The sequence below is a fragment of the Schistocerca cancellata genome, chromosome 6, assembly GCF_023864275.1.
Source record: "Schistocerca cancellata isolate TAMUIC-IGC-003103 chromosome 6, iqSchCanc2.1, whole genome shotgun sequence".
NCBI lineage: Eukaryota > Metazoa > Arthropoda > Insecta > Orthoptera > Acrididae > Schistocerca > Schistocerca cancellata.
This window is the reverse complement of record NC_064631.1, coordinates 484,393,399-484,417,261: the sequence shown is the minus strand read 5'-3', so window position 1 is coordinate 484,417,261 and position 23,863 is coordinate 484,393,399. Positions and strand designations below refer to the sequence as shown.

Here is a 23,863-nt window from a genome sequence, read left to right as displayed (position 1 = left end):
GGTCATTAGTTTCGCTTGTCGAACATTATTTGAGTCTGAACGGTCATATTCCATAACCAGGGTGCAACGTGGACAAAGAAAAAAAAATTACCGAATTTCTCAGTTAAAAATACACGTTCTCCCGAGTGAAAATATACTTTTTCCATGTTAAGTGACAGTATACTCTTCCTCGGCACTGTAAAACTCATCAATCCTTTGAATGTTTATGGTTTTATATACCGTACCAACGTAGAATTTCACGACACTTCAGAAAACGAAACTCCCGAGCGGAGGGGGGGGGGGGGGGATCAGGGGGGGGGGGGATCATGTATGCTGCATGGTTTCGTATTATGAAGGTATAAATTTGAATTCCACCAAACACCACATGTCACTTTCCAAAGGATTGAAATCGAGATTGCGATGCACTTTTGTAAGCCAATCATAGCTCATGTCACTTGATCTCGGCCGCTGATGACAGCATAGGACATGTGATGTAGTCAGCCAATAGCAAGATCACTCTTAAGTAGCGCGAACACACAAATAAGAAAAGTTCATGGTTTAAATTAAGATACATCACACAAATTTGAATGTAACGCTTTTCAGCTTTGAATGTAACGCTAATATTTTCCCGCGACCTGTCAGAGAGGTTCGTTTCAGCAGTTCCAAGAGAGCGCCAGATAACGGGCGTCACCTCGCTTGCGCAGCTACGATCGCAGGAAGCCCATATGTTCGTACGTGTAAAACATTAAAAGACCTTACATTATGTCATAAAAGCCCGCATCTCGTGGTCATGCGGTAGCGTTCTCGCTTCCCACGCCCGGGTTCGATTCCCGGCGGGGTCAGGGATTTTCTCTGCCTCGTGATGGCTGGGTGTTGTGTGCTGTCCTTGGGTTAGTTAGGTTTAAGTCGTTCTAAGTTCTAGGGGACTGATGACCATAGATGTTAAGTCCCATAGTGCTCAGAGCCGTTTGAACCATTTTATGTCATAAAAGAAACAAGACATCAGAGGATACTTCACGAGCATCGGAATTTCGTGAACCACAATAAAATGCATAATTCGGCTTAAAGTGCACATTCGTATGTCCATATTTGGATGTAAATTTTCTTGAAGTACCAGTGCTGTAATATCTCATGATTGGTTCTTTATTATGGTATAATGCCATACATGCACTCGAAATAAAGCGAACAGTTGAAACCAGTCAAGAGTGTGAAATTAAACACTTCGTTTCAAATAAATTGACTGTATCAGCAGAAAAGATTAATAAAAGCCAAATCTCTTTAGCAAACCGACAAAAATAACTTCATTGTTCTGCAAGGCGATTAATGCCTGACTGTCAGAAAAGTGGAAATAAAATCTGAAACTGGTAACATGTTTTAGCCTTCCATTACTAAGCGAACGCATTTTAATTCATTGATAGCTCCCGGCCAACAAAGTCCGTTTCATCATTTAACGTGATAGCAATGAACGAAGATGAAACAACCCACCTCAACTCTGACTGCTCTGTGCATCATTCACAAATTTACTATATTACCGAACCGGGGCAATGTTAGGTAGTGGCGCCCAGCACACTTCTGTAACCAGAAGCGGGAGAAGGTACTACTCATACGCAACTAAACTGCGCATGCCCAATAGCCTGCCCGCAACTGCTCAAACGACTAATTTAAACAGTTGGCACGTCACGCACATCGGAGGCAATTTGTTGTTACGGATCATTGCATAGTCTTCCTAAGCCTTCGACACACTGTGCAGACGCTTGCATGAACACTGTGTTTTGTTGTTGTATACGGCGTATTTACTTTGCAACTTACGTTTTATTTATTTTTTCTCTCGTTCATGTTTTGTTGCTACGGTATTATTCTGCCAGAGCGGGATAGAGTAATTGTTGGATTATTGGTCCTTACCAGTAAAAAACACAAAAATTTAACTGAAAACCAAAACAATGAAAAATCCCAGGAATTCTCGGGTTTTTTCTGGTTTTCTCCCGGATGAAAAAATTCCCGCCTTTTTCCCGCTTGTCCCGGGTCGTATACACCCTGATAACAGAACTCAAGGCTCTTGCAGTAATATGGGCATTTCAAAAGTTTGAATACTACCTGTGGGGTAGTTTTCTGCGATCAGTACTAGTCCTTTCTTTTAAAATATAAGCTGTTACACCAGAGAATAGCAGGTGGTGCTTGTATTTGCAAGAATTTGACTTTGAGATCTTACACATTAAAGGCAACAATTTTATAATTGCAGATGCCTTGTAAAGGCTACCTCAGAGACTTAATGAATTCCTATAATTTATGGAATGTAATTTAGAAATCAAGGTTTTGTTAATGCAAGACAAGACAACAGCCATATTACATTGTTGTGTGTGCCCTTTGCACTTACAGGCACAACCCATCAACCCATTTTGGCCAAAGATTGAAAAAAGATTTTAAACCTACTTTGGTATTGGGATACTTTTCCTTGAATTCTACATATAGTTCCGATATGTTGCATAGCAACAGTCTTTTTTGCATCTGTACATGTACATTTCCCATTTTCACCGTTACATAGTCTCTTTTTCCAAACATTATTTGGCTGTAGTCATTATTTTCATAAAACTCCGACACTAGCACCTTTATTTCTGAACTCAATAGCTTACCCTGAGCCTGCTGAAGTTGTGGAAGCACCCCTTGGGTTGCTTTTATTTTTGTAGCTTGCTTTACCATATATGTAGAAAGATTGAATTCCTTTGCAGTGTAGTCAATAGACCAGCTGGAAGGTGCAAGGATAAGAATAGCTACTTTTTTCTGGCGTGTGGATATGGCACGTTTTTATTTCAAATTGTGCACAATTTTGTCCAAATCAGAGCATTTATGGCACGATTTCTGTTCCTTTGGCGCAGATAGTTCTTCCTCTTCACCATTAGTGTGTCAGCTATTTTGTGTTTTAATTCCATTTGAGCTTCTTGTAGTTTTCTTCTACCATAGCTGGGCCTGTCTTTTCCCAACTTTGTGTGTTGTCGTGAATCACAATAGAGCAGCGATTAGCAGTCCAACAACACTTTATTACATAGTCACAGAACATACAATATAACAAGTCAAACATACATTGTCCTAAGAGTAAACAAACAGTCTCTCACTTGCGAGAAGTACATCACTCTGTGACATGTCTCTTCATGGGAGACAAACCAAGAGCAGTCACTGAAGTATTTAATTGCTCATCCGCTGTGGTTGTAGGTGGCTGATACTCTTCGTGACTGTCATGTAAATTATCAGAATATTCTTCATTTTTTAGCAGTGTAGCACACCTGGAACATAACTTTTGTCCTGCTTTCATGTTAAGTCCCATGCACTGATTCACTTTCAATACTGATTTTAAATCAGTTTCTCTGAGGCTACACTTCACTGTCTTCTTATGCATCCGAAATGGATCAAAACAACTTCTTTGTAGGAAAGAATACTTATCCAGAAACACTTTCATATGATGATAACAAACACTAAAGTTTCCTGGAACTGTACTTCTTGTGCCCACAGGGTGTATCCCACATCTCCATAGCAACAAATCTTGGTCCGATTCATCCAGATCATACAGTACAAAGCGAATGCCCCATTTTGTTCCATATGTTGTTTTATGACATTCAGATGCTTGTGCTCTACCAATACTGCAACTTGTTTGAACAAAAGCACCACTAGTACACTCTTCTGCCTCCATACTGACTTTCCACAACAGTACTGACCAGTCTGAACTAGAATCTTAAAAACATGAGTAACCTGTAATTTTGCTTGTTTCCTTTGTTGTTCCTGCCTAACACTGACTCATTGTGTCCTTGAAACTACCATTGTTTAACTTTCTGTTGCCTAATGGTTCCCAACAACTGCTACAGCTTTATCTGATACAAGCTGTCTGCATCATCACTATTACTTGCTAAATCGCGTTAAAAGAAACGTAACCAAACACATCTCTGTCAACTTTTATTGTACACAAATGCCTTGCAATAACAAGTTGAAATTTTGCCACATACTATATTATGGTCTACTTATGCAGTGTTTGAAATTTGGCTTTGATATCACTTGTCCCTTTTGTGCTACCACACTTAGAAAATCCATGTTTTTCAGGTAATTTTTCAAATTTTTGTATTTTTGTGTGCATGTTCTTTGTGTGACTGATATGGGCAAGATGAGTTTGTGTTTGTTTAGGCCACATTAAGATTACCAAAAAAAATTATACCCTTTTTGAGTGAATTATATTTGCATAGAGGGCACCTACAATATGTACCTTTTAATGTATTACTTTTTTTAATCACATTTTGGAATTTTTTATTTTCACACAGAAATGTGTTGTTGGTGTTTCGATTCATAGAGTGTGTTCTCTAAGTGGATGTTACAGTGTTGTAAAAATTTTACTCGACTGTGTGGAATAGTTCCAAAGTTATTAATACCTGAAGTTGGGTCTGAAGATAGATTGCCAGATGCGGGTTGCAATTTACGGGTCACACCACTTTCTTTCATAGGGCATAATTCTGGAACTAATTGCCAGGGGAACTTAAAATGTTGTACATGAGTGTTCCACACTTGGTAGCATTGGTGTGCTAAATTTCAGCCAAATCTGAGACTAACAGCTGGAACATTTTCTCAAATTGGTTGAATTGGCATGGAATGACCCACTAGCCTGATGTATTGTACAAATTCCTCTTTGTATATCATCAATTGCACTGGAAAACTGTTCTTTTGTGTAGGAAGTAGCACGGTTATTCTTCCTCTAGTAGTTCCTACCCAATTTGGCACTATGTTTCACAGATAAAACTTGGCCTACTACACTAAGTCACAAATCTGAAATAAAACAATTTAACAATGGGATAGATAAGTTATGAAAGTTTAGGTTTACCCATATGTAACTAATTTTTCTAAGAGAAATACATTCTAACCTTGCTGATGAGCCTTCAGTAGTCCCCCCTCTCAATACAGCCGCACACAGGAAAAGACAACACGGAAATGAATTATTGTAACATTACGAGTCAAGATAGCTGTAACGGATATTGAATAGCGTAAAGTTATCATTAAAAAACGCACGCCGCTCGATTTAATTGAATAGCGTAAAGTTATCATTAAAAACGCACGCCGCGCGATTTGTGACGATTTGGTTGGTCATAACAGTAGTAACATGCTTTTGAATACAATTAAAATATAACGGCGATACCTGTTTAGTGTTATTGGAAATAATATGTAGTAAATTAATGAGTAAGGTAGCCGATCCTATAAGAAGAGGTGAAATTGGGCATATTAAGGTGTTTTGCTTTATGTCGACTAAGCCCGTGATACAGCATCTCTTTTTTCGTTTACTCTTAGAAAAAAAAAAAAAAAAACAAAAACAAATAAGTAACAAAGTGCTAATTGTGCGTTGTGAAAAATATAGGGGCGAATTTTAAATAGCTACAGTGTATAATCAGACTAACAAATGGACATTCAGTTACGCGAAAGAGCGGACAGCGAAGTGTGGTCATTAAATTGAGTACACCTACAGGGCGGTCAATTCCGGGATAAGTCTATTCGCATCTCACGAGGGACGCGGTATTGAGACCGGTTTTTTTCTTATTATATCACGGAGAGCGGACTTCAATTTATAAAAAGGAGAAAAGCTGTATCATTATCATTGACTGTTGGTGTTAAGCAACCAAAACTGTTCATCGAAGGGTTTCGGTGAATGAGTGGTGAATGCGAAATGAAACTGTGAACGAAGTTATGTTAAATAAAGCAGAAGAGACAAGACAGTTTGATCGTATCTGTTATTATTCCATCAACCGTAACATTTCTTCTCGTTGTACGAAGCCTTTATAGACGATCGTTATGACAATTTGCTTTGAAGGGATCTCGTTACAAGTTAAGTTTTGGGGACCTGGTCAACAGGGGATAGTTCGTAGATCTTAACTACTGCAGCTGTTCCGGAATCAGGTGCTACCGTGACCGTTGTGTGTTGTCAATGGCTTAAGGTCATCATATCTCATGCTCTAAGATCGACGCGCCTTTCCTCTTGGTATAACGGTGTCTCACGGTAACAACGACAACGCCGACGGCGAAGGAAGATACGGTAGAAGTGGCGCCCAACGTGGGGCTCTATCGAGGAGGCGGTAGATAAATATATATAAATACATAGTGAAAATAAGTGTATGTCTTGGTAGTGAATAATCATGTCAAAACGAACGAAAAGAATACATGATAATGTGCAGTTGAGTAGAGTAATGAGTAGAGAGAGAGAGAGGAAAGTGAAGAGGATATTATGGATGATGCATCCCATGAGCTCAATCTGGGACAGGAGACATGTACAGATAATAATACAGTTATTGATTTAGAGCCGTTAGGAGATTCAAATACAATGATAAGTAAGGTAAGCAGCGTGGGAGAACATAAAGATCTTGAGGTTTCGGAAGTAGATCAGCAAGTTGATCCTCAAAATGGAAATATTAATCAAAAAATGTTTGATATGCTGGTATCAATAAATACTCAAATGGGTGTAATGAATGGAAGACTTGGTTCACTAGAAAATTAAAAGAGGACAATCAAAAGTTAAACGAAAAATTTGAGGCCAAATTTGGTTCATTAGAAGTTAAAATGGATTCTTTGGAAAGCAAACTGAACACCTTTGAGTATAAACTAGAAAATACTAAGAAAGAATTAAAGGCGGACTGGGAGACTCAATTAAATGCGAAATTTGGAGAACTAGATGGAGAGATTTCTAACACCTTAGAAAGGCAATATAATAATTTAATGGGAAAACTTCATGACGTAGAAAAGAAATATGAGGTAGTTTCGAAGAGTTATGATGGCCTGTCCAATAGGATGGTTAAGTGTGAAAGCAGCTGTTTCAATGCTAGCGCACAGATAGAAGAGCTTTCGAAACAAATAGTAGAGTTTGAGTCCAATGCTCGTAAGGGGATTGACAAGTATTTAGTAGATCAAACTAAAAGACTTGATGAAGATCTATCTGAATGGATAGAAATAAAAGGAAATGAAATTGTAGACAATGAAAATATCAATGAGCACCTAAGTAGAAATGATGAATTAATTAAGCTCTTCACTAGCGAAATACAGAAAATAAAAGAGAAAATAGTTGATGAGTTACCTAAATGGCAAAAGGAAACCAATCATAAATTGGCGGAGTTAGAACGAAAGTCATCACAAAATTTGTTGACAGAGGACGAACGTTCCGAGAATAGGTCGCAAAACAACCGAACATGTGAAAATACGAAGTACAATTGTGGTGAAAATTTGCATTGGGAAGTTGATGATTCGGCTGGTAAAGATGATGATTCTTTTGGTCAGCGAGGATATTTGTCTTCTTTTAAGGTGGAGAACAGCATTTTTAAAAGTAGACAATTCCCAACATTCTCCACTGAAAAGAACAACCTGCATCCGAAAATCTTTATCAATAATTTCAAAAGAATATTTCCACGTAGTTGGTCAGAACACGACCGACTTCAATTTATAGTATCCAAAATTACCGGAGAAGCCGCATTATGGGCCGCTGAAGTAAGTGAAAGTTGCCATACTTGTGCTGAGTTTGAACAACTTTTTTTGGCTAAATACTGGTCGTTGAGTAAACAAGAGAAATTAAGAAAAGAGGTTTACCAACCTGAGTATTTTAACAGTAAAAGGAGTACTTTAAGGCAATATTTTGAAAAGTACATAAATAAGACACGTTATTGGAGTGATCCAATTTCTCACAAGGAAGTGATCAGAATTTTGAAGGGAAGGTTGCCCATAAATATACCTGAAAAGTTAATAAATGTTCCTTACCACGATGTAGAACAGTTCTTGTCGGTGATTGACTCTATAGATATGATTATGGAAGACGCAAGACAAATGAGTGGTAATCAAATGTCGACTCACACTCATAGTAATACGAATAATTATAATAATAAATAATAATAATTTAACTTATGATAATAATAATACCGAAAACCAGGTCAAACCCGCATCACAGGAGAGTGGACAATCTTCATCCTATGGTTGCAATAAAAACAATGATTATAATAAATATAGAAGAGATACTTACTGTGCTAGAGGTAAACCTTGATATGGTGACGCGAATGTGCATAGTAGTGATATTAATAAGAGTAACAGGTACCCAAGTGATGATCCCAATTGTATTCGACCTTGGGAAGATAATTCGAAGCATAATGTTCATCGGCAGGATGTAACAAATGCCTCGAGTCCTCATCCAGCACAAGGAGTTATACCAATGGGCGAAGGAGCCTCCAATGTGCGACGGGGTGAATACCATAATCAGATCATACTGTACGGATTGTGGAAGTTCATGAACCCCCACCGATGACTCAACGAGATAGATTAAACTAATACCAGTCACCAAATGCCTTCCTAGGATGACTGGAAAGGAGAAGGAAGGCAGGCATCAATTTGAACTGACAGTATTAAGGTACAATAATGATCAGGATATAAGGAATGAATTAATTGAAGAAAAACCTGAAGTTTCTAATAAATGTGGACAAATTTTACAGGCAATAATTCCAACAAGTATAAATAATGTTGATGTTGAAATATTAATTGATACTGGAGCAACTATTAGTGTCATGACGCTGGACTGTTTAAAACAGATAAGCCAAGGGGTAAAAATACCCACTTTTCCTATCACAGGATGTACCGTGTCTGGCGCGTTCAGCGCAAAAATGCAGAAAGTTGTGAAACGGGTACGTGTCGACGTTACAATACGGGGGGCTCAAATAGAAAGTACATTCCTGGTTGTTCCTAAAATGACAGTACCATATATCTGGGGTTTGGATTTTTTATGTGAGACCGGTGCAATCAATAATTTAGAGAAAGGTGAATGTATATTTAATTCCAATGGTAATGTTTTGGCAGCCACCCTGAGAAAGGACCGAGTAATTCCAAATCAGTTGTGTATGAATCTAATGGTAAAATATGTTAGTATTGATGATGAAAATGTGTATGATATATGCCTTATTGAATGTTCTGAAGAAATTATTGATAAAATGTCTTTGCAGGAAAAGGTGTTAGAATCAGAATATTTATCTGTTATCCAAAGGGACGAACTGTACTACTTGTTGGAAGCATATCAGTCGATTTTTAGTAAACGTCCGGGTATAATAAAAGACTTTGAATTCGATATAAAGACGTATGCACATAAACCCTTTTGTCATACTTCCTATTCTATCCCATGGACAAAGAAAGAAGTAGTCAGAAAGGAAATCAATAAAATGTTAGAATGGGGTATTACTGAGCCCTCAGATTCCGAATATTGTAACCCTCATGTGGTGGTAATTAAACCCAATGGTGACATCAGATTGGTGATGGATGCCAGAGAGATCAATAAGATCATTATACCTGTACAAACGCGACCAGAGAACCTAAAAGAGTTAGTACAAAAGTTTTATGGTGACCGCTTCTTAACTTCTTTGGATATGCGTAGTTCATATTGGCAAACTAGAATATCGAAAGAATCTAGAAAATATACTGCATTCATTTTTCTGGGCCGAAGTTACCAGTTTACCATCATGCCATTTGGGTTGAAAATAAGCGGTGGTGTTTTCATATCGGCATTAGATACCGTACTGGGCAGAGACCTTTTGAATGAAGTTACGTTATATGTGGATGATTTGCTAATTGCTTCTGAAACTTGGGAGGAACATTTGGACTTATTAAGAAGAGTTTTTGCGAAATTTTTGGAATACGGAGTTACTGTAAATTTGAGCAAATCCAAGTTTGCTCATAACCAATTGAAATTTCTTGGACATATAATCACTCCTGAAGGGATAAAACCAAATCCTAAAAAGATGGCTGCGATTAACAGATGTGCTTATCCAAAAAATAGGACGGAATTAAAGTCATTTATCGGCTTAGCTTCATTTTTTCGACGATTTTTACCCAATCAGTTAGGAAGCCAAGACTGTTTGTTACGGCTGTTAAGAAAAAATGTCATGTGGGAGTGGAACTCCGAATGCACGCAAGCTTTTGATAACATCCGCAATGCTTTGACTAATGCTCCACTGTTACATCATCCGAGACTTGATCAAGATTTTTATATTGCTGCGGATGCTTCTGAAACAGGATTGGGTGCCACTCTTTTCCAGATGGACAATCCAGAAGATATCAGTACCATCAAAATAATTGGGTTTGCCAGCAGAACACTCTCTAGCTGTGAACGTGCATATTGTACTACTGAATTGGAAGTACTGGCCGTGGTCTGGTCCCTTAAAAAGTTTCGCTATTTTGTATATGGAAAGAAGATCATTGTATTCTGTGACCACAAAGCTTTATCTTTTATTTTAACAGGAAGGATGTTCCATTCACGTTTAACCCGGTGGGCCTTGCTACTGCAAGAATATGATATTACGCTCAAATACATCAGAGGGAAAGACAACATCATAGCCGATGCTCTTTCAAGACTACCGAAAAGAAAGAATGACGACGAGTGTGAAGAACGGACTATTGACTTTAAAGTCATGAATTTATCAAGGCAATATTGTGAGAGGCAGATTTCACAGCTATGTCGAAGTCTTCCACAACTGCAAGAAGATGATAAGTTGTGGAAAGCCATTAGGCATGCTGTTGAAAGCAAAACGCTAAGTCACTCTCAAGAACAGTATCAATTAAAATCCGGAATATTGTATCGAAAGAAGGATGAAGAAGATGTTTGGAAAGTTTGTGATCCAAATAAATATTTAGAATCACTAGTATGGTACACTCACTTGAATTGGGGTCATTTTGGTGCCTCTAAATGTACAGCCAAAATAGCACAATACTGCTATCATCCAAATTTGGGACGTATAGCTACAAATATTCTTAAGAAGTGCAAAATATGTCAGAAGGCGAAACCCATAAACTATTGTCGGAAGATAGAATTACATCCTATCATCCCACAACAACCTTTAATGTTGGTGTCATGTGATGTCTGTGGACCATGTCCCATGACACGTGGACGGTTCAAATATGTATTGGCTTTCTATGATCTCTTTTCAAAATATGTGAAATTATATCCTTTGAAAAATCTCCACGTTCGACCCATGTTATGCAAATTTATCAACAACTATATAACTGAGCTTGGCAAACCTATAATGATCTTGACAGACAACGCTGCTTATTACACAAGCAAAGTACGGAGAGGCACTATGAAAGAACAAGGAATCCAGCACATTTACATCTCAAGATTTTACCCTTGTGGATATCCGGTTGAGAGAATCTTCCGAGAGTTGAACCGATTTTTACGGACGTACATACCCAAAGAACATTATAAATGGATCGATTGGATTTATGAATTTGAGAACGTGTATAATGACTTACCATACTTATCGACAGGTTATTCACCTAACCAAATAGTATTTGGTGAAAGTATTGTGCCAGAATGGATGAAGAAATTACCTGCGATAGAACAAAAGATTACCAAGAAAGAAGATATGGTGAAGAAGGTCTACGAAAACCTGAAGCATCAAGCACAATTGAGAAAAACCCGTTTTGATAAAAATGTGAAGAAAGTAGTCACATATGATGTAGGGGAAGAAATTTTATTGAGAAATCACCCAAAAGCATCAACCAGGAAAAGACTGAATAAGAAATGGCAATATTTATATACAGGTCCATACAAAATAGTGAAAATAACTCATGAAGGGAGCTACCTCCTGGCAGATTGTGATACTGATGTAATTAAAGGCTTGTTCCCTCACATAGACCTGAAGAAGTATTATCAATAATGAGCAAAATATAGATTCAAGAAACACTGAATGATACCAAGACTACACTCAGTGGACTAAATAAAAGCACCAGTGGATAAATACGTACTTATACTAACTTACAAAGAAAATTAAAGAATGTACCGACAATTTCCACGAGATACCTTCTTGGTATCAGCAACAATTTCGACGCTGAAATACGATTTATCCTCTCACTGAACAGCGAGGGTGGATGATTTAAAAGTGGAATTAAGAGGAACAGAAAAGGACCAAATCCTCTCTGGTTAAACAAGTGGCCTAATAAGGGTTTTGGCCTAGGATGCCAATCGTCGAACCCGGCTGTGATCCCTGCCTTGCACAGTCGGTTGAAGAACTGAGAGCTTCATCCAAGAAAAAAAAAGTGGTGTGAATATGAAGTGATTAGTGCGAAGTGTTTCTAAGACAATGTATAAACAAATGTGGAATTTAGTTAAGGGCATTTTGTCTAGGCCCATTAACTCAACTTAAATATTGTAGAATGTATGTACTGACTTGTTGAGTGAATCTGAGAGTGAGTGTATTCGCCGAAACAAATACCCTCTCCTGTCACTGTACAAAAAGCCTGTTCTGTCTGGAACCCTCTTCAAGACATCACAGTCTGGGGGGCCGTGTAACATTACGAGTCAAGATAGCTGTAACGGAAATTGAATAGCGTAAAGTTATCATTAAAAAACGCACGCCGCTCGATTTAATTGAATAGCGTAAAGTTATCATTAAAAACGCACGCCGCGTGATTTGTGACGATTTGGTTGGTCATAACAGTAGTAACATGCTTTTGAATACAATTAAAATATAACGGCGATACCTGTTTAGTGTTATTGGAAATAATATGTAGTAAATTAATGAGTAAGGTAGCCGATCCTATAAGAAGAGGTGAAATTGGGCATATTAAGGTGTTTTGCTTTATGTCGACTAAGCCCGTGATACAGCGTCTCTTTTTTCGTTTACTCTTAGAAAAAAAAAAAAAAAAACAAATAAGTAACAAAGTGCTAATTGTGCGTTGTGAAAAATATAGGGGCGAATTTTAAATAGCTACAGTGTATAATCAGACTAACAAATGGACATTCAGTTACGCGAAAGAGCGGACAGCGAAGTGTGGTCATTAAATTGAGTACACCTACAGGGCGGTCAATTCCGGGATAAGTCTATTCACATCTCATGACGGACGCGGTATTGAGACCGGTTTTTTTCTTATTATATCACGGAGAGCGGGCTTCAATTTATAAAAAGGAGAAAAGCTGTATCATTATCATTGACTGTTGGTGTTAAGCAACCAAAACTGTTCATCGAAGGGTTTCGGTGAATGAGTGGTGAATGTGAAATGAAACTGTGAACGAAGTTATGTTAAATACAGCAGAAGAGACAAGACAGTTTGATCGTATCTGTTATTATTCCATCAACCGTAACATTTCTTCTCGTTGTACGAAGCCTTTATAGACTATCGTTATGACAATTTGCTTTGAAGGGATCTCGTTACGAGTTAAGTTTTGGAGACCTGGTCAACAGGGGATAGTTCGTAGATCTTAACTACTGCAGCTGTTCCGGAATCAGGTGCTACCGTGACCGTTATGTGTTGTCAATGGCTTAAGGTCATCATATCTCATGCTCTAAGATCGACGCGCCTTTCCTCTTGGTATAACGGTGTCTCACGGTAACAACGACAATGCCGACGGCGAAGGAAGATACGGTAGATTATCATGCTCAACATTGTTGTCAGTCAAACAATGCTTCACATACTGTACTGTAATGAAACTGTGGCATTCTTTTCAGTGCTGTATCATATTTTATAAAAGGAAATGTGGTTTAAAAATATAGTAGACTAAAATAAAACATATCTCTCACAAACTCAGTAGGCCTACAAATCCAGCACATCTGGTATTCTGGTATGTACAGGAAGGCCAGTTTAGTTGATCTAGTGTGATAGCAAAAACAAGGTTACGGCTTAAATAAATAAATCTGTTCCGGTGAGTTTGTTTGGGGCACGTGTAGCCCCCCCCCCCCCCCCCCCCCCCCGGTTACACTTGCCCCACATAGGAAAAGTTGGGGTAGGTGTAACTATGCCTGGCATTTCAAGAGCTTTATCAGTAGAGTAAAATGAATCTCATATTTGAAATTACCATGCAAAAGTTAATTTGTAACCAAAAAATTGTGTAGTTATCTTTAAAACTGCAAAAATGATAGACCACAAAATTCTGAGCATGTCCCTCAGAGTGAAAATGTAGACGACAATTCAAGTCCAAAAATTAATTACCAATTTATGTCAGATTTGATAACTTATGGTTAAATATAACAAAGAAAGGAGTAAAATAACATGTGTGATAGGTCAGAGGTAAAAATACAGCTTCTTTAAGGCACCATAAGCCATAGTTCTCTAACCCTACGGTTACACTTACCCCACTTCACCTTAAAACAAATACGACGTTTTGCAACAAAGTGAAAATACAAATAAACAAAAACCGACGTGTGTGACAAAGAAGAAAGAATCAAATGTCGACGTCTTTGGAGACAGTCACGCCAAAGGAATTTCTCAAGAACTGCAAGTAAATAGTAAATCAACGACAGTCACAGGCATGGTTAAACCAGGTGCTGGTTTCAAAGAAGTGACAAAAAACATCGTAAAATATAACTATGACAAGCAGGACAGTGTTGTAATCTGCGCAGGAGCTAAAGACATTTACGAAAACAATGCTATGAAAATGTATAAACAGCTCTTGAGTCTTTTGCCAGCACTGTCAAATACAAACATTTTACTGGTGAACTTTACCCACAGGCATGATTTACCTGAATGGTCATGTGTGAATAAGGAAATTCACAGAATTAATGCGAAACTTAAAAGTAGTTGTAGGCTATTCAGCAATGTGAAATCAATTGACTCTAGCACACTTGACAGAGAATGTTTTACGAAACATGGGCTTCACCTTAACAGAAATGGAAAGGCCAGGTTAGGAAACTTAATAAGTGAAGCAATTAAATGCAATTACAAAGTGACAGCCACTGAACTGGGATGGTATAAATCTCCAATAGCAGACACACCAGCAAAAATAGGAGCAGCACGCAAATGGAGCATCCAAAAAACAATAGCAACAGAGGAACCTACTACTGAACCAACATTAGCAGCAGCAGAACTAACAACAGAAGCAATAGTTACAGCATCAAAAACCAACCAACCAGAATCATTGGCAGTCACAGCAATATCAGAAGCAGTAGTTCCAACATAAATAACCAAGCAACCAGAATCACTGGCATTCACTGCAACAGTACACAGCAGCAGCAGCAGTGGTAATAGGAGCAGTCATCACACCAGAAGAAGGCAGCCACCCTTGAGAAGCCAGGATTTTTGCTGGGGCAAAGCAGTGAACAACAGCACATAACAGGGAAAGAGATAAATGCTTGCAAGCAGAGGAATCTACAACAAGGATTTTTGGTACCCGGCCTCAGTTACAAGACTAACATAAGGCAGATACCTTCAGATACACCAACTTCCAAGTCTAACTGGCAACAGACTCACCTCTACTGTCATCAACAGAAGAATAACCATGCCACCAGCTCATCTAAAGGATTTTTTAGCATCAGGTCTAAAGGGAAAGGCGCCACCAAGATAAGTGAAAACAAATGCCTAACAGTGTTTCACCAAAACATTCAAGCCATAAAGTTAGAAGTAGAATTGGAAAATTTTGTGTATCACTGAACACTGGTACAAAGGGAAGGAAATTGAACACATTGCATTAGCCTCATTTGACCTTGTATGTTACTATAGCAGAATCTCAATGAATGGTGGAGGTTCATGTATCTATGTAAAAAAAGGTATGTCATTTAAAGTTAGATATGATCTTTTAGATTTAGGTGAGGACAAACATTTCGAACTTTCCGCTGTTGAAATAATAGGACCTGGCATAGCAAAAAAATTAGTCATATTTTGTGTGTCTCCCAGTGGAGACATTGATATATTCTTCTCAAAACTGAATCAAAGCTTAGACAAGGTTTCTGGACCAAAAGCAAATGTAATTATCTGTGGTGACTTAAAACATTAATATGATGAAGCCTGATAAGGCTAGCAACATATATGTGAATATTCTACGCTGTTATGGAATATCCTCCCTTGTTAATTGTCCAACTAGAATAACGAAAGAATCCTCCTCATCTATAGATCATGTAGCTAGATATTGATAGTAAAAAATGTCATATTGTTGTCCAAAATCTGGGCCTATCAGACCACCTCTGCCAGATCTTAAAAACTAACATTCATGTAGAAACTCCTCCTAAACATTGTACATACAAAAGAATGTTTTCCGAATCAGCCCTGTATCAGTTTAAATCCTAGCTAGAATATGAAGATTGGAGGGAAGTTTATGCAGAAACCAATGCAAATCAGAAATTTATCAAGTTCATGCAATTTTTAAACTCAGATTTGAAGAGATGTTTCCCAAAACTCTTTATCAAATTAAAACTAAAAAGAGAAATCAATGGGTGACTACAGGTATCAAAAAATCCTTAGAAACTCTTAGATATCTCAACTCCATAAAAAATAATCAAACCCAGAAGTTCTGCAATTCTAAAAAAAGTGCAGGAAAATATACAGAAAGGTGTTGCTAGCCGCAAAAAAACTTTTAAACAACAAAATATTACTTGAAGCTGAAAACATCTAACTCTGCTAAAAAGGACCTCAATTCACATATTAAAAACAAAGATGTACCGGTAGGTAACCCTAAAAAATTAGCTGATTTTGTGAACTTATATTTCAGTAGTATTGCAAAAAAATTACAGCAGGAATTTCCAGATACGTATGATTTACCTACTCAGAACCATCCAACAAACTCAATGGTGCTCTTGCCAACTACAGAAAGGGAAGTGGCACTAGTAGTACACCAACTAAAAAGAAAAACTTCAGTAGGATTTGATGAAATCCCAGTCTGCGTAATTAAAGATTGTATAGACTCCATAAAGGGCCCATTAACAGACATAATTAATGAATCTTTCGAATGTGGATACTTTCCGGAGTACCTAAAACAAGCAAAAGTTATACCTATCCTTAAAAATGTAGATGGGGAAAATGTAGAGAACTACAGGCCGATCTCTATACTGTCTATCATTTCTAAAATAATAGAAATACTAGTCAAAAAGAGACTGCTAAATTACCTGAATAAATATAATCTTCTTTCCAATGACCAATTTGGTTTTAGGCCCGGAAAAGGCACACAATCTGCTATAGCGCAGTTCACTAAAGTAATTTTAGAAGCACTGGACAAAAGTGAAAATGTAAGTGGTATCTTTTTAGACTTGTCCAAGGCCTTTGATACAAAATCTTACTTCATAAATGAGGGCAAATAGGAATAAGAGGTGTGACAAAGAAGTGGTTCAAATCATACTTGGAAAACAGAGTTCAACAAGTTGAGATATCACAAGTTTCAAACAATTCCCTTATAAAACACCTGTCTGACCCAGAAAACGTGAAGATAGGCGCCCCACATGGAAGTGTATTAGGCCCAATATTGTTTCTTATACACATTAACGACTTCCCACAAAGTATTAGAAATGGACAAAAAATACTTTTTGCTGATGACGGCAACATAGTAACAACAGGTGAAAATCCAACACAACTGTCAGAAAGAGCAAACGAGGCTCTCAATGATGTCCACAACTGGTCATTAAAAAATAAAGTAACCCTAAATGTAAAGAAAACTAACTATATTAACTTCAAATTGAACAAAAAACACAATGCCACTAGAATAAAAGTTAATAACAATGAATTAGAATGTGTAACAAGTACTAAATTCTTAGGGATGAATGTAGACAGCCACCTGAAATGGACAAACCATGTCAACATTTTGGCAAAGAAATTATCCACAGCATGCTATGCTCTTAGAATCCTTGCACTGGTATGCAATAATACGTGTCTTAAAATAACATATGGGATCATGTTTTGGTGAACAAGTGCCAGTAACATACAAACTGTGTTCAAAGTACAAAAAAGAGCCATAAGGATAACAACAAACAGCAACATCAGGACCCACTGTCTAGAATTATTTAGAAAGCTAGGCATTCTAACTGTTTCTTGTGAGTATATCTTTCAGAACATAATGTTTATTAAGAAAAATCTCAACATGTACAACACAAACAGCCTAATACATGACCATGAAACAAGAGCTTGTCACCACCTCCATCTAGATAGAAAGAACACGGCAAAGACGCAAAAAAGTATATTTTATAATGGGATAAAACTGTATAACAAATTACCACAAGAAATTAAAGAAATAAATGATCCCCTCACTTTCAGACAAAAGCTTAAAACCTTTTTAGTAAATAAAAGTTGTTATACTGTAAAAGAATATTTAACATAGATGTAGATTATTAGCAACATATGACATTATCACCAAAATATTATATAATTATAAATGTGTGTATGACTAGTTAAAAACTACATAAAATATGAGAAACCTGTTTCATTGTAAATGTAAATGTGTGCTCATGTGTTGTAAACTGACGACATCCATACAATGTTTATTGTTCCACTTATGGAAAAAAAAATAAATTATATATATATAAAATCCATGTGGAACCCCCCCCCCCCCCCCAAAATAGTGTGTTATCACAGAATGAAAAAAGTTAAAAAAGTTTTACTGATCATATTGCAATTGCAGACAATTTCAATTCCTCTTACACAACTATTACTGATAAATTAGTGAAGGAAAATTTTGGAAATTCACCCAGTATAAAACTGCCGCAATTGTGATGCATTGAAATAAACAATTTATCCATGGTTCTCAGTACATCAGGCCCAACTGAACTCCTAAATATCATTGATTCACTGAAGAGTAAATATTCAGCTGGTGTCAATGGTCTCCCAGATCATATTATAAAAATATCAGCAAGACACATACTACTTCCTGCGTTAGGTATCTGCAATTCATCCTCATCCTGGTTTGCCAAAACAGCTAAAAAGAGCAGAAGCAATACCCCTATACAAAAAAGGTGATTGGAATTGTATGAGTAACTATAGGCCTGTGTCACTACTGTTGGGTTTTCGAAAGTTATTGAAGAAGTGTTCCTTCCTGAAATGACTACATTCTTCAACTAAAATAATATTTCTGTGTGTCAACATGACTTCAGGCTGTAGCACTCAACTGAAATAGCTGCTTTCAACATGATACACCATGACTTAAATTCAGTGGACAATCAAACAAAACCTCGGGGTTATTCTTAGACTTGACACAAGGTTCTGTTGTATATTTCGATTAAAATTACTTTGTGATTGACATTTCAGCAAGTCAAGAGGTAGGGGCTAGGAACTGGCCAATTGCAACAGCTGTTTCTGGGATTCCCCTGGATCACCATGTTGCCACAAGGGTGGGAGGAGAGGGAAAGGAATGCCAAACATGCAGTTCTTTTGCACCACTATAAAAATATTTTGATGCAAAAAGAGCAAAACTATACCTACTGCTGAATTTAGTACTTTTTTTAGTTTCAGCACAAAAACTGTGAAAAGCACATGTCAGATTCAGAATATTTATCACACAATCATAAATAAAATATTTGGCTAAAAATTTCGATTCTTTTACATCTTATAGCCCTGTTTCACAGGTTGCTTTTGGCAGTCCTAGTTTTGATTTTCTGAAATTAAGAAACCTACACAGCAGTTAATTTGGATAGCTTGCAGTGAAAAAATATTGCGATACTTTATGTTCAGTGAACTTTAGGCTGCATGTTACTGAACCTGAAATGCGGTCATCACCGAAATTGCTTTTTGGTTTGAAGGAAAACCATATCTCCCTACAATGTGCAAAAAGTACAATTTACACACTTGCAGTATGCCGCTGTGCTCATAATCGAGATTATCCAAGGGCACTATGCTAAATTCTTTTGCGTGTTTTGTGTTTCTGTTTCTTGTGCAGTTGTTCAGATCCATCACATCTGCAATCTAAGTTGGTGTTACAGTTACAGTGTACTACAACAAGATTAAAAGAAAAGAAATCGTCTGTGTGGTACATTGGCCTAAGAGTAGTAGTGTCCTTGCAGTAATAAAATTAATAGCTTCCTTTTTAGTTAGTACTAATTCCTTTATCTTAACAAAGCAAGTGTTTTGTTATTTTATTTCTACAGGTGTGAATGTAAAAAACTGAGAATTTGGTTCTTGTTGCTGATGTACCCAAACGCAAAATGCCAAGAACAAACAAGGATCTTGCATTACTTGCACACTACAAAAACTCCTCAAAATTACTAAAAAAGGTTACGAAAAACGATCAAGGAATATGCATACAATGTCAGAAATCAGTAATTCCCCTCCAAGTGACACAATGAATGGGGGTTTGAAGGTTCTTTCACAATTTAACAATAAACTTTAATTGTAGTGAAAATTTATTTCATTATTGTTTAATAAAACTGGTTAATCTCGTATTGTGTAAGTTTTATCTTCTTGATGGTTAAATAAAATATGGTTAAACTGATTTTGATCATATATGTAACGTCAAGACACCTATTCTAACATGTGTGCAAAGTGCGCGCCCGCTCGAGGGTTACATTTTCTGTCATTATTATATAGGCCCAAATTGTATAGTATTATATGTTTCATTTCTACAGCTACACCATGTCATTAATTTTGACGTTTACAATTACCCTCTTACAATAAAACTCGCTATGTCCGTTGGGATGGATCGCAAAATCTGAATACTGCACTCTATTCATATAAGACAGCTTTGTTATAAATGAAAATATACTTTACCTTACTGATTTCGAAATCGGTTTCGCTGATAAGACTTTTGGATACACTTGATGCATCACTACTCTTGTGACGTTTCGGCGTTGCTTGCTGCAGACTCGATGATCTTTTACTGCCCGATTGTTGCGAACTGAGAAATAAACATTTATTTACATGGCACTCTATTTCTACTACAGGATACTTCTTTCCACAGACGGGACAATTCACTTCGTTTTCGCTCTGTTCACTCATCTTTCCCTCGTTTTATCAAAGATGTACTACGATCCCAAAGATTTTGTATGCAACAAAAGTATAGTTAGCGGCTTTTTTAAGTTTTAGTGTGGTTGATGTGACAAATCACTAGCGAACTAATCAGATTTTTCATTATTCGGTTATGTAATTGACATAGAACTCTACTTCCCCAATAAAATTTTACAGAACTGCATAACGTAAGTCCCGTTATTCCTACGGTAGAGTGAGTGACCTACTCGTAGGGTAGCTGCGTGTCTACGTTGATTGATATGTGTATTAACAATACGGATGCATTTGTTTTAGTGAGTAACTTTTAGAATTAATGTTTTATTTGTAACTGAATAAAATGGATGATGGAAAACGATGCAGGAAGCATCAGAATTCAGCAAAAGTCGCAAAAAAAATGGTAAAAAGTAAAACACAACACCAAGAGGAACAACGTAAGGAAGGAGCACATCTTAAAGGGAGAATAGAAAACTACGATACTTTGAAACCCTGTATGTCCGACAGAGATGAGGTAAGAGGAGCAAAGAATCTACTTCTGTTCATTGTTTCTTTGCAAATGAATTGTGGTTTTTTTCACGTTAGTAGAAATGCCTATGTAGATTCCCAGGGAGCAATGTGATCTTTTAGTAATTGTTGTCTGTGTGGGACAGTTGATTGTTGCGCAAGATGACGTTAAGAATAACTATCAATAATTGAATATTTCATTTTGTATTATTGAAACATCATGTTTGCAAAAATCGACTGTTGATCATGTTTAAAACTTTAGTCCAAATAAATGGAAACATTCCATGCCAACTATTTTTAACGGTGTCAACATTGGAAAGATAAATAATTTACGTCGATTCCGAGAGATGAAACAAAAAAGTATATCAGATCTTAAATATTATTCCTTTTTTTAAATTTTTTCTGATACGTTTTAAAGATCTTGTAAAAATTTTGAAAAAGAATAAATAGTTTTACCACAACTCAAGCCATCTTGACCCTATATTCTCCTCTCTCCCACCCCATACTAACATTTCTGAATTTCCTGCTGTAAGAGTATTGTCCCTCCAACAGGTACTTTTACCCCACAGTCACTTAGACCTCAACTACAGCTAGATGTGGTCACCATGTCTCAAGTTCCCCACAACTTCACGTAATTCAGCTTATGAACTTTTTGTTCTTCAGAACATACAGACATTCACTTATCCTGTGGTTTTTCTCTCTCCTTGTTAGACATTGTATTTGTGTAATAGCTGTTACAGTAAATTTTTATATGTGTTACCGCAAGAAAACTAAAACACACAGTCTGTGGAATTTTGTGCATTTATTATTATAATTACAAGGAAGTGTTGTTTGAAAATTGTTATCGTGTTTCAAATTGCATTGCACTATACTGGCTGGCACAGACAAAATTCTAGGTTCTGGTTTAAATATCCACAGAGTAAAGATTCGTTGTTATTCAGTACAAAGTAACTGTTCTTGTTGTCATACACCTACTGAATTGAATTTGTTGATTCTTCGTAGGTATCACAGAAATAAATTTATCGATTAGAATATTTTTCAGTATTTGCAATGATTCACTCATCTCTGCGACACAAAGTATTTTTTGGTGTTAAGTTCTTACTTTTAGTGCTTCTCCTCCTCATGTACCACTGTTTGTGCCCACAGTGCTGACACTTTGTTGTTCTGGATCATGAACTTGCACCAATTTTCTGCCAATACTGAACTCAAGCTCATATATCAGTATAGATGCACCAGTATCAACCACTTAACCCTAAGATTAAATAAGAACAACAGGATATGTTGTTAAAAAATTCCAAAATCAAGAGCACAAAAACTCCTGTATTATAGCTTTTTTCAGTTCATTGCCAAGCCATATTCAGATCAATAAAAATTTTATCACTTGATTCAGAAGCTGTTGATCTGACTCGCCCTTATTGTCATGTATAAATTAAAGTAAGTCATCATAGTTACATGCAATCCTGTGTCCCCCATAGTGCTGTACGAACAAGGAAGTAGCTGCATGATGCCTGTCAGAGAGAGAGTGAGTTCTCAACAACCGTATGTTGTCTTTTATGATGCATCGTACATTTTATTTTATTTGTTTATGTATTTATTTATTTATAAATCTTTATTCAGCCAAGGATCATCTCAAAATGATATAGGATTTGTCAGGGTAATACAATGAAATCAGTGGGTCAAAATATAAAAAGCCAGCATACATAACATGCTAGATGAAGATAGGAAGGAATGGGTTACTACCACATAAGTTTTTCCTAGGAGACACGTAGTACGGCTCTTTTTGTAAAAGAATACAGAGGTGCAACTTCCCCTCAGTAGTATCTCCAGGAGGGGATTATATTGATATCAAATATAGATTTGCTGGAGGAGGATAAAGAAGGAAAGAGCAAGCAAGACTATAAAAAGGGAAGAGAAGTTCAGGGTCGGAACATTGAATGTGTTCACATTATTACAGGCTGGCAAACTTGAAAATGCCAAACAAGAAATGATGAAGAATAGACAGGATTTATTAGGTATGTATGAAGTGAGATTTTTTTTTTTTGGGGGGGGGGGGGGGGGTAAGAGAGAGTTGAATAGTGGAGAGTACAAATTGTCTTATTCAGGCAGGGAGAAGAGTGGCAGCTGTGTTGTGGCAGTTGTGATAGGGAAACTGCTGATGAAAAATGCATTGAAACTGGAATACACAGATGAAAGACATGATGAGTTCAGAAAATGACAAGAAGGATTTCATTATAATACAAATATACATGCCAACAAGTCAGCACACTGATGAGGAAGTAGAAGAATTTTATGAAAAGTTTGAAGAAGTTATGGATAAAGAAAAGAGAAACACTTGCATCATCACAATGGGGGGGATTTGAATGCTATGGTAGGAGAGGGAAAAGAAGACGGAGTGATTATAAGATTTTAATTGGGCAATAAGATTACAGTGGCGAAGGCTGTTTAATTTCTGCAGAGAAAATTCTCTTGTGTTTGAAAGCACATTGTTTGAACGTCACAGAAGACATAGATGTATATGGATACTAGATTGAATGACAACAGGTACCAAATTGATTATATCATAACTCAGAATATGTACAAAAACTGCCTAAAGAGTGCCAGAGCACACCATGAGGCAGAAATAGATTCCCCTCACAACGTGGTGGAGGCAGACTTGCAAATAAGGTTGAAGAGAGTGAGAGGAAGAAAACCAAGAGAGAAATTTGACCTAGAAAGACTAAAG

General features: G+C 37.0%; 2 protein-coding genes across 3 annotated transcripts in view; one reads left to right on the top strand and one right to left on the bottom strand.

Moving 5' to 3' along the window:
• The window catches only part of LOC126190636 (ATPase WRNIP1-like), a 91,111-nt gene extending 70,480 nt beyond the window's left edge, over positions 1 to 20,631 (bottom strand). The window contains exon 1 of the mRNA XM_049931055.1: positions 20,404 to 20,631. Coding sequence (XP_049787012.1) covers positions 20,404 to 20,631 — 228 coding nt within the window. The remainder of the gene's footprint in view (positions 1 to 20,403) is intronic.
• Positions 20,632 to 20,705: 74 nt separating this feature from the next.
• The window catches only part of LOC126190635 (protein O-mannosyltransferase 1), a 126,431-nt gene continuing 123,273 nt past the window's right edge, over positions 20,706 to 23,863 (top strand). The window contains exons 1-2 of one of the 2 annotated variants that reach the window (XM_049931054.1): positions 20,706 to 20,828; positions 21,001 to 21,148. In XM_049931054.1, the coding sequence (XP_049787011.1) occupies positions 21,035 to 21,148 (114 nt within the window). In that variant the 5' untranslated portion in view covers positions 20,706 to 20,828; positions 21,001 to 21,034. The other variant, XM_049931053.1, reaches the window with a different exon arrangement.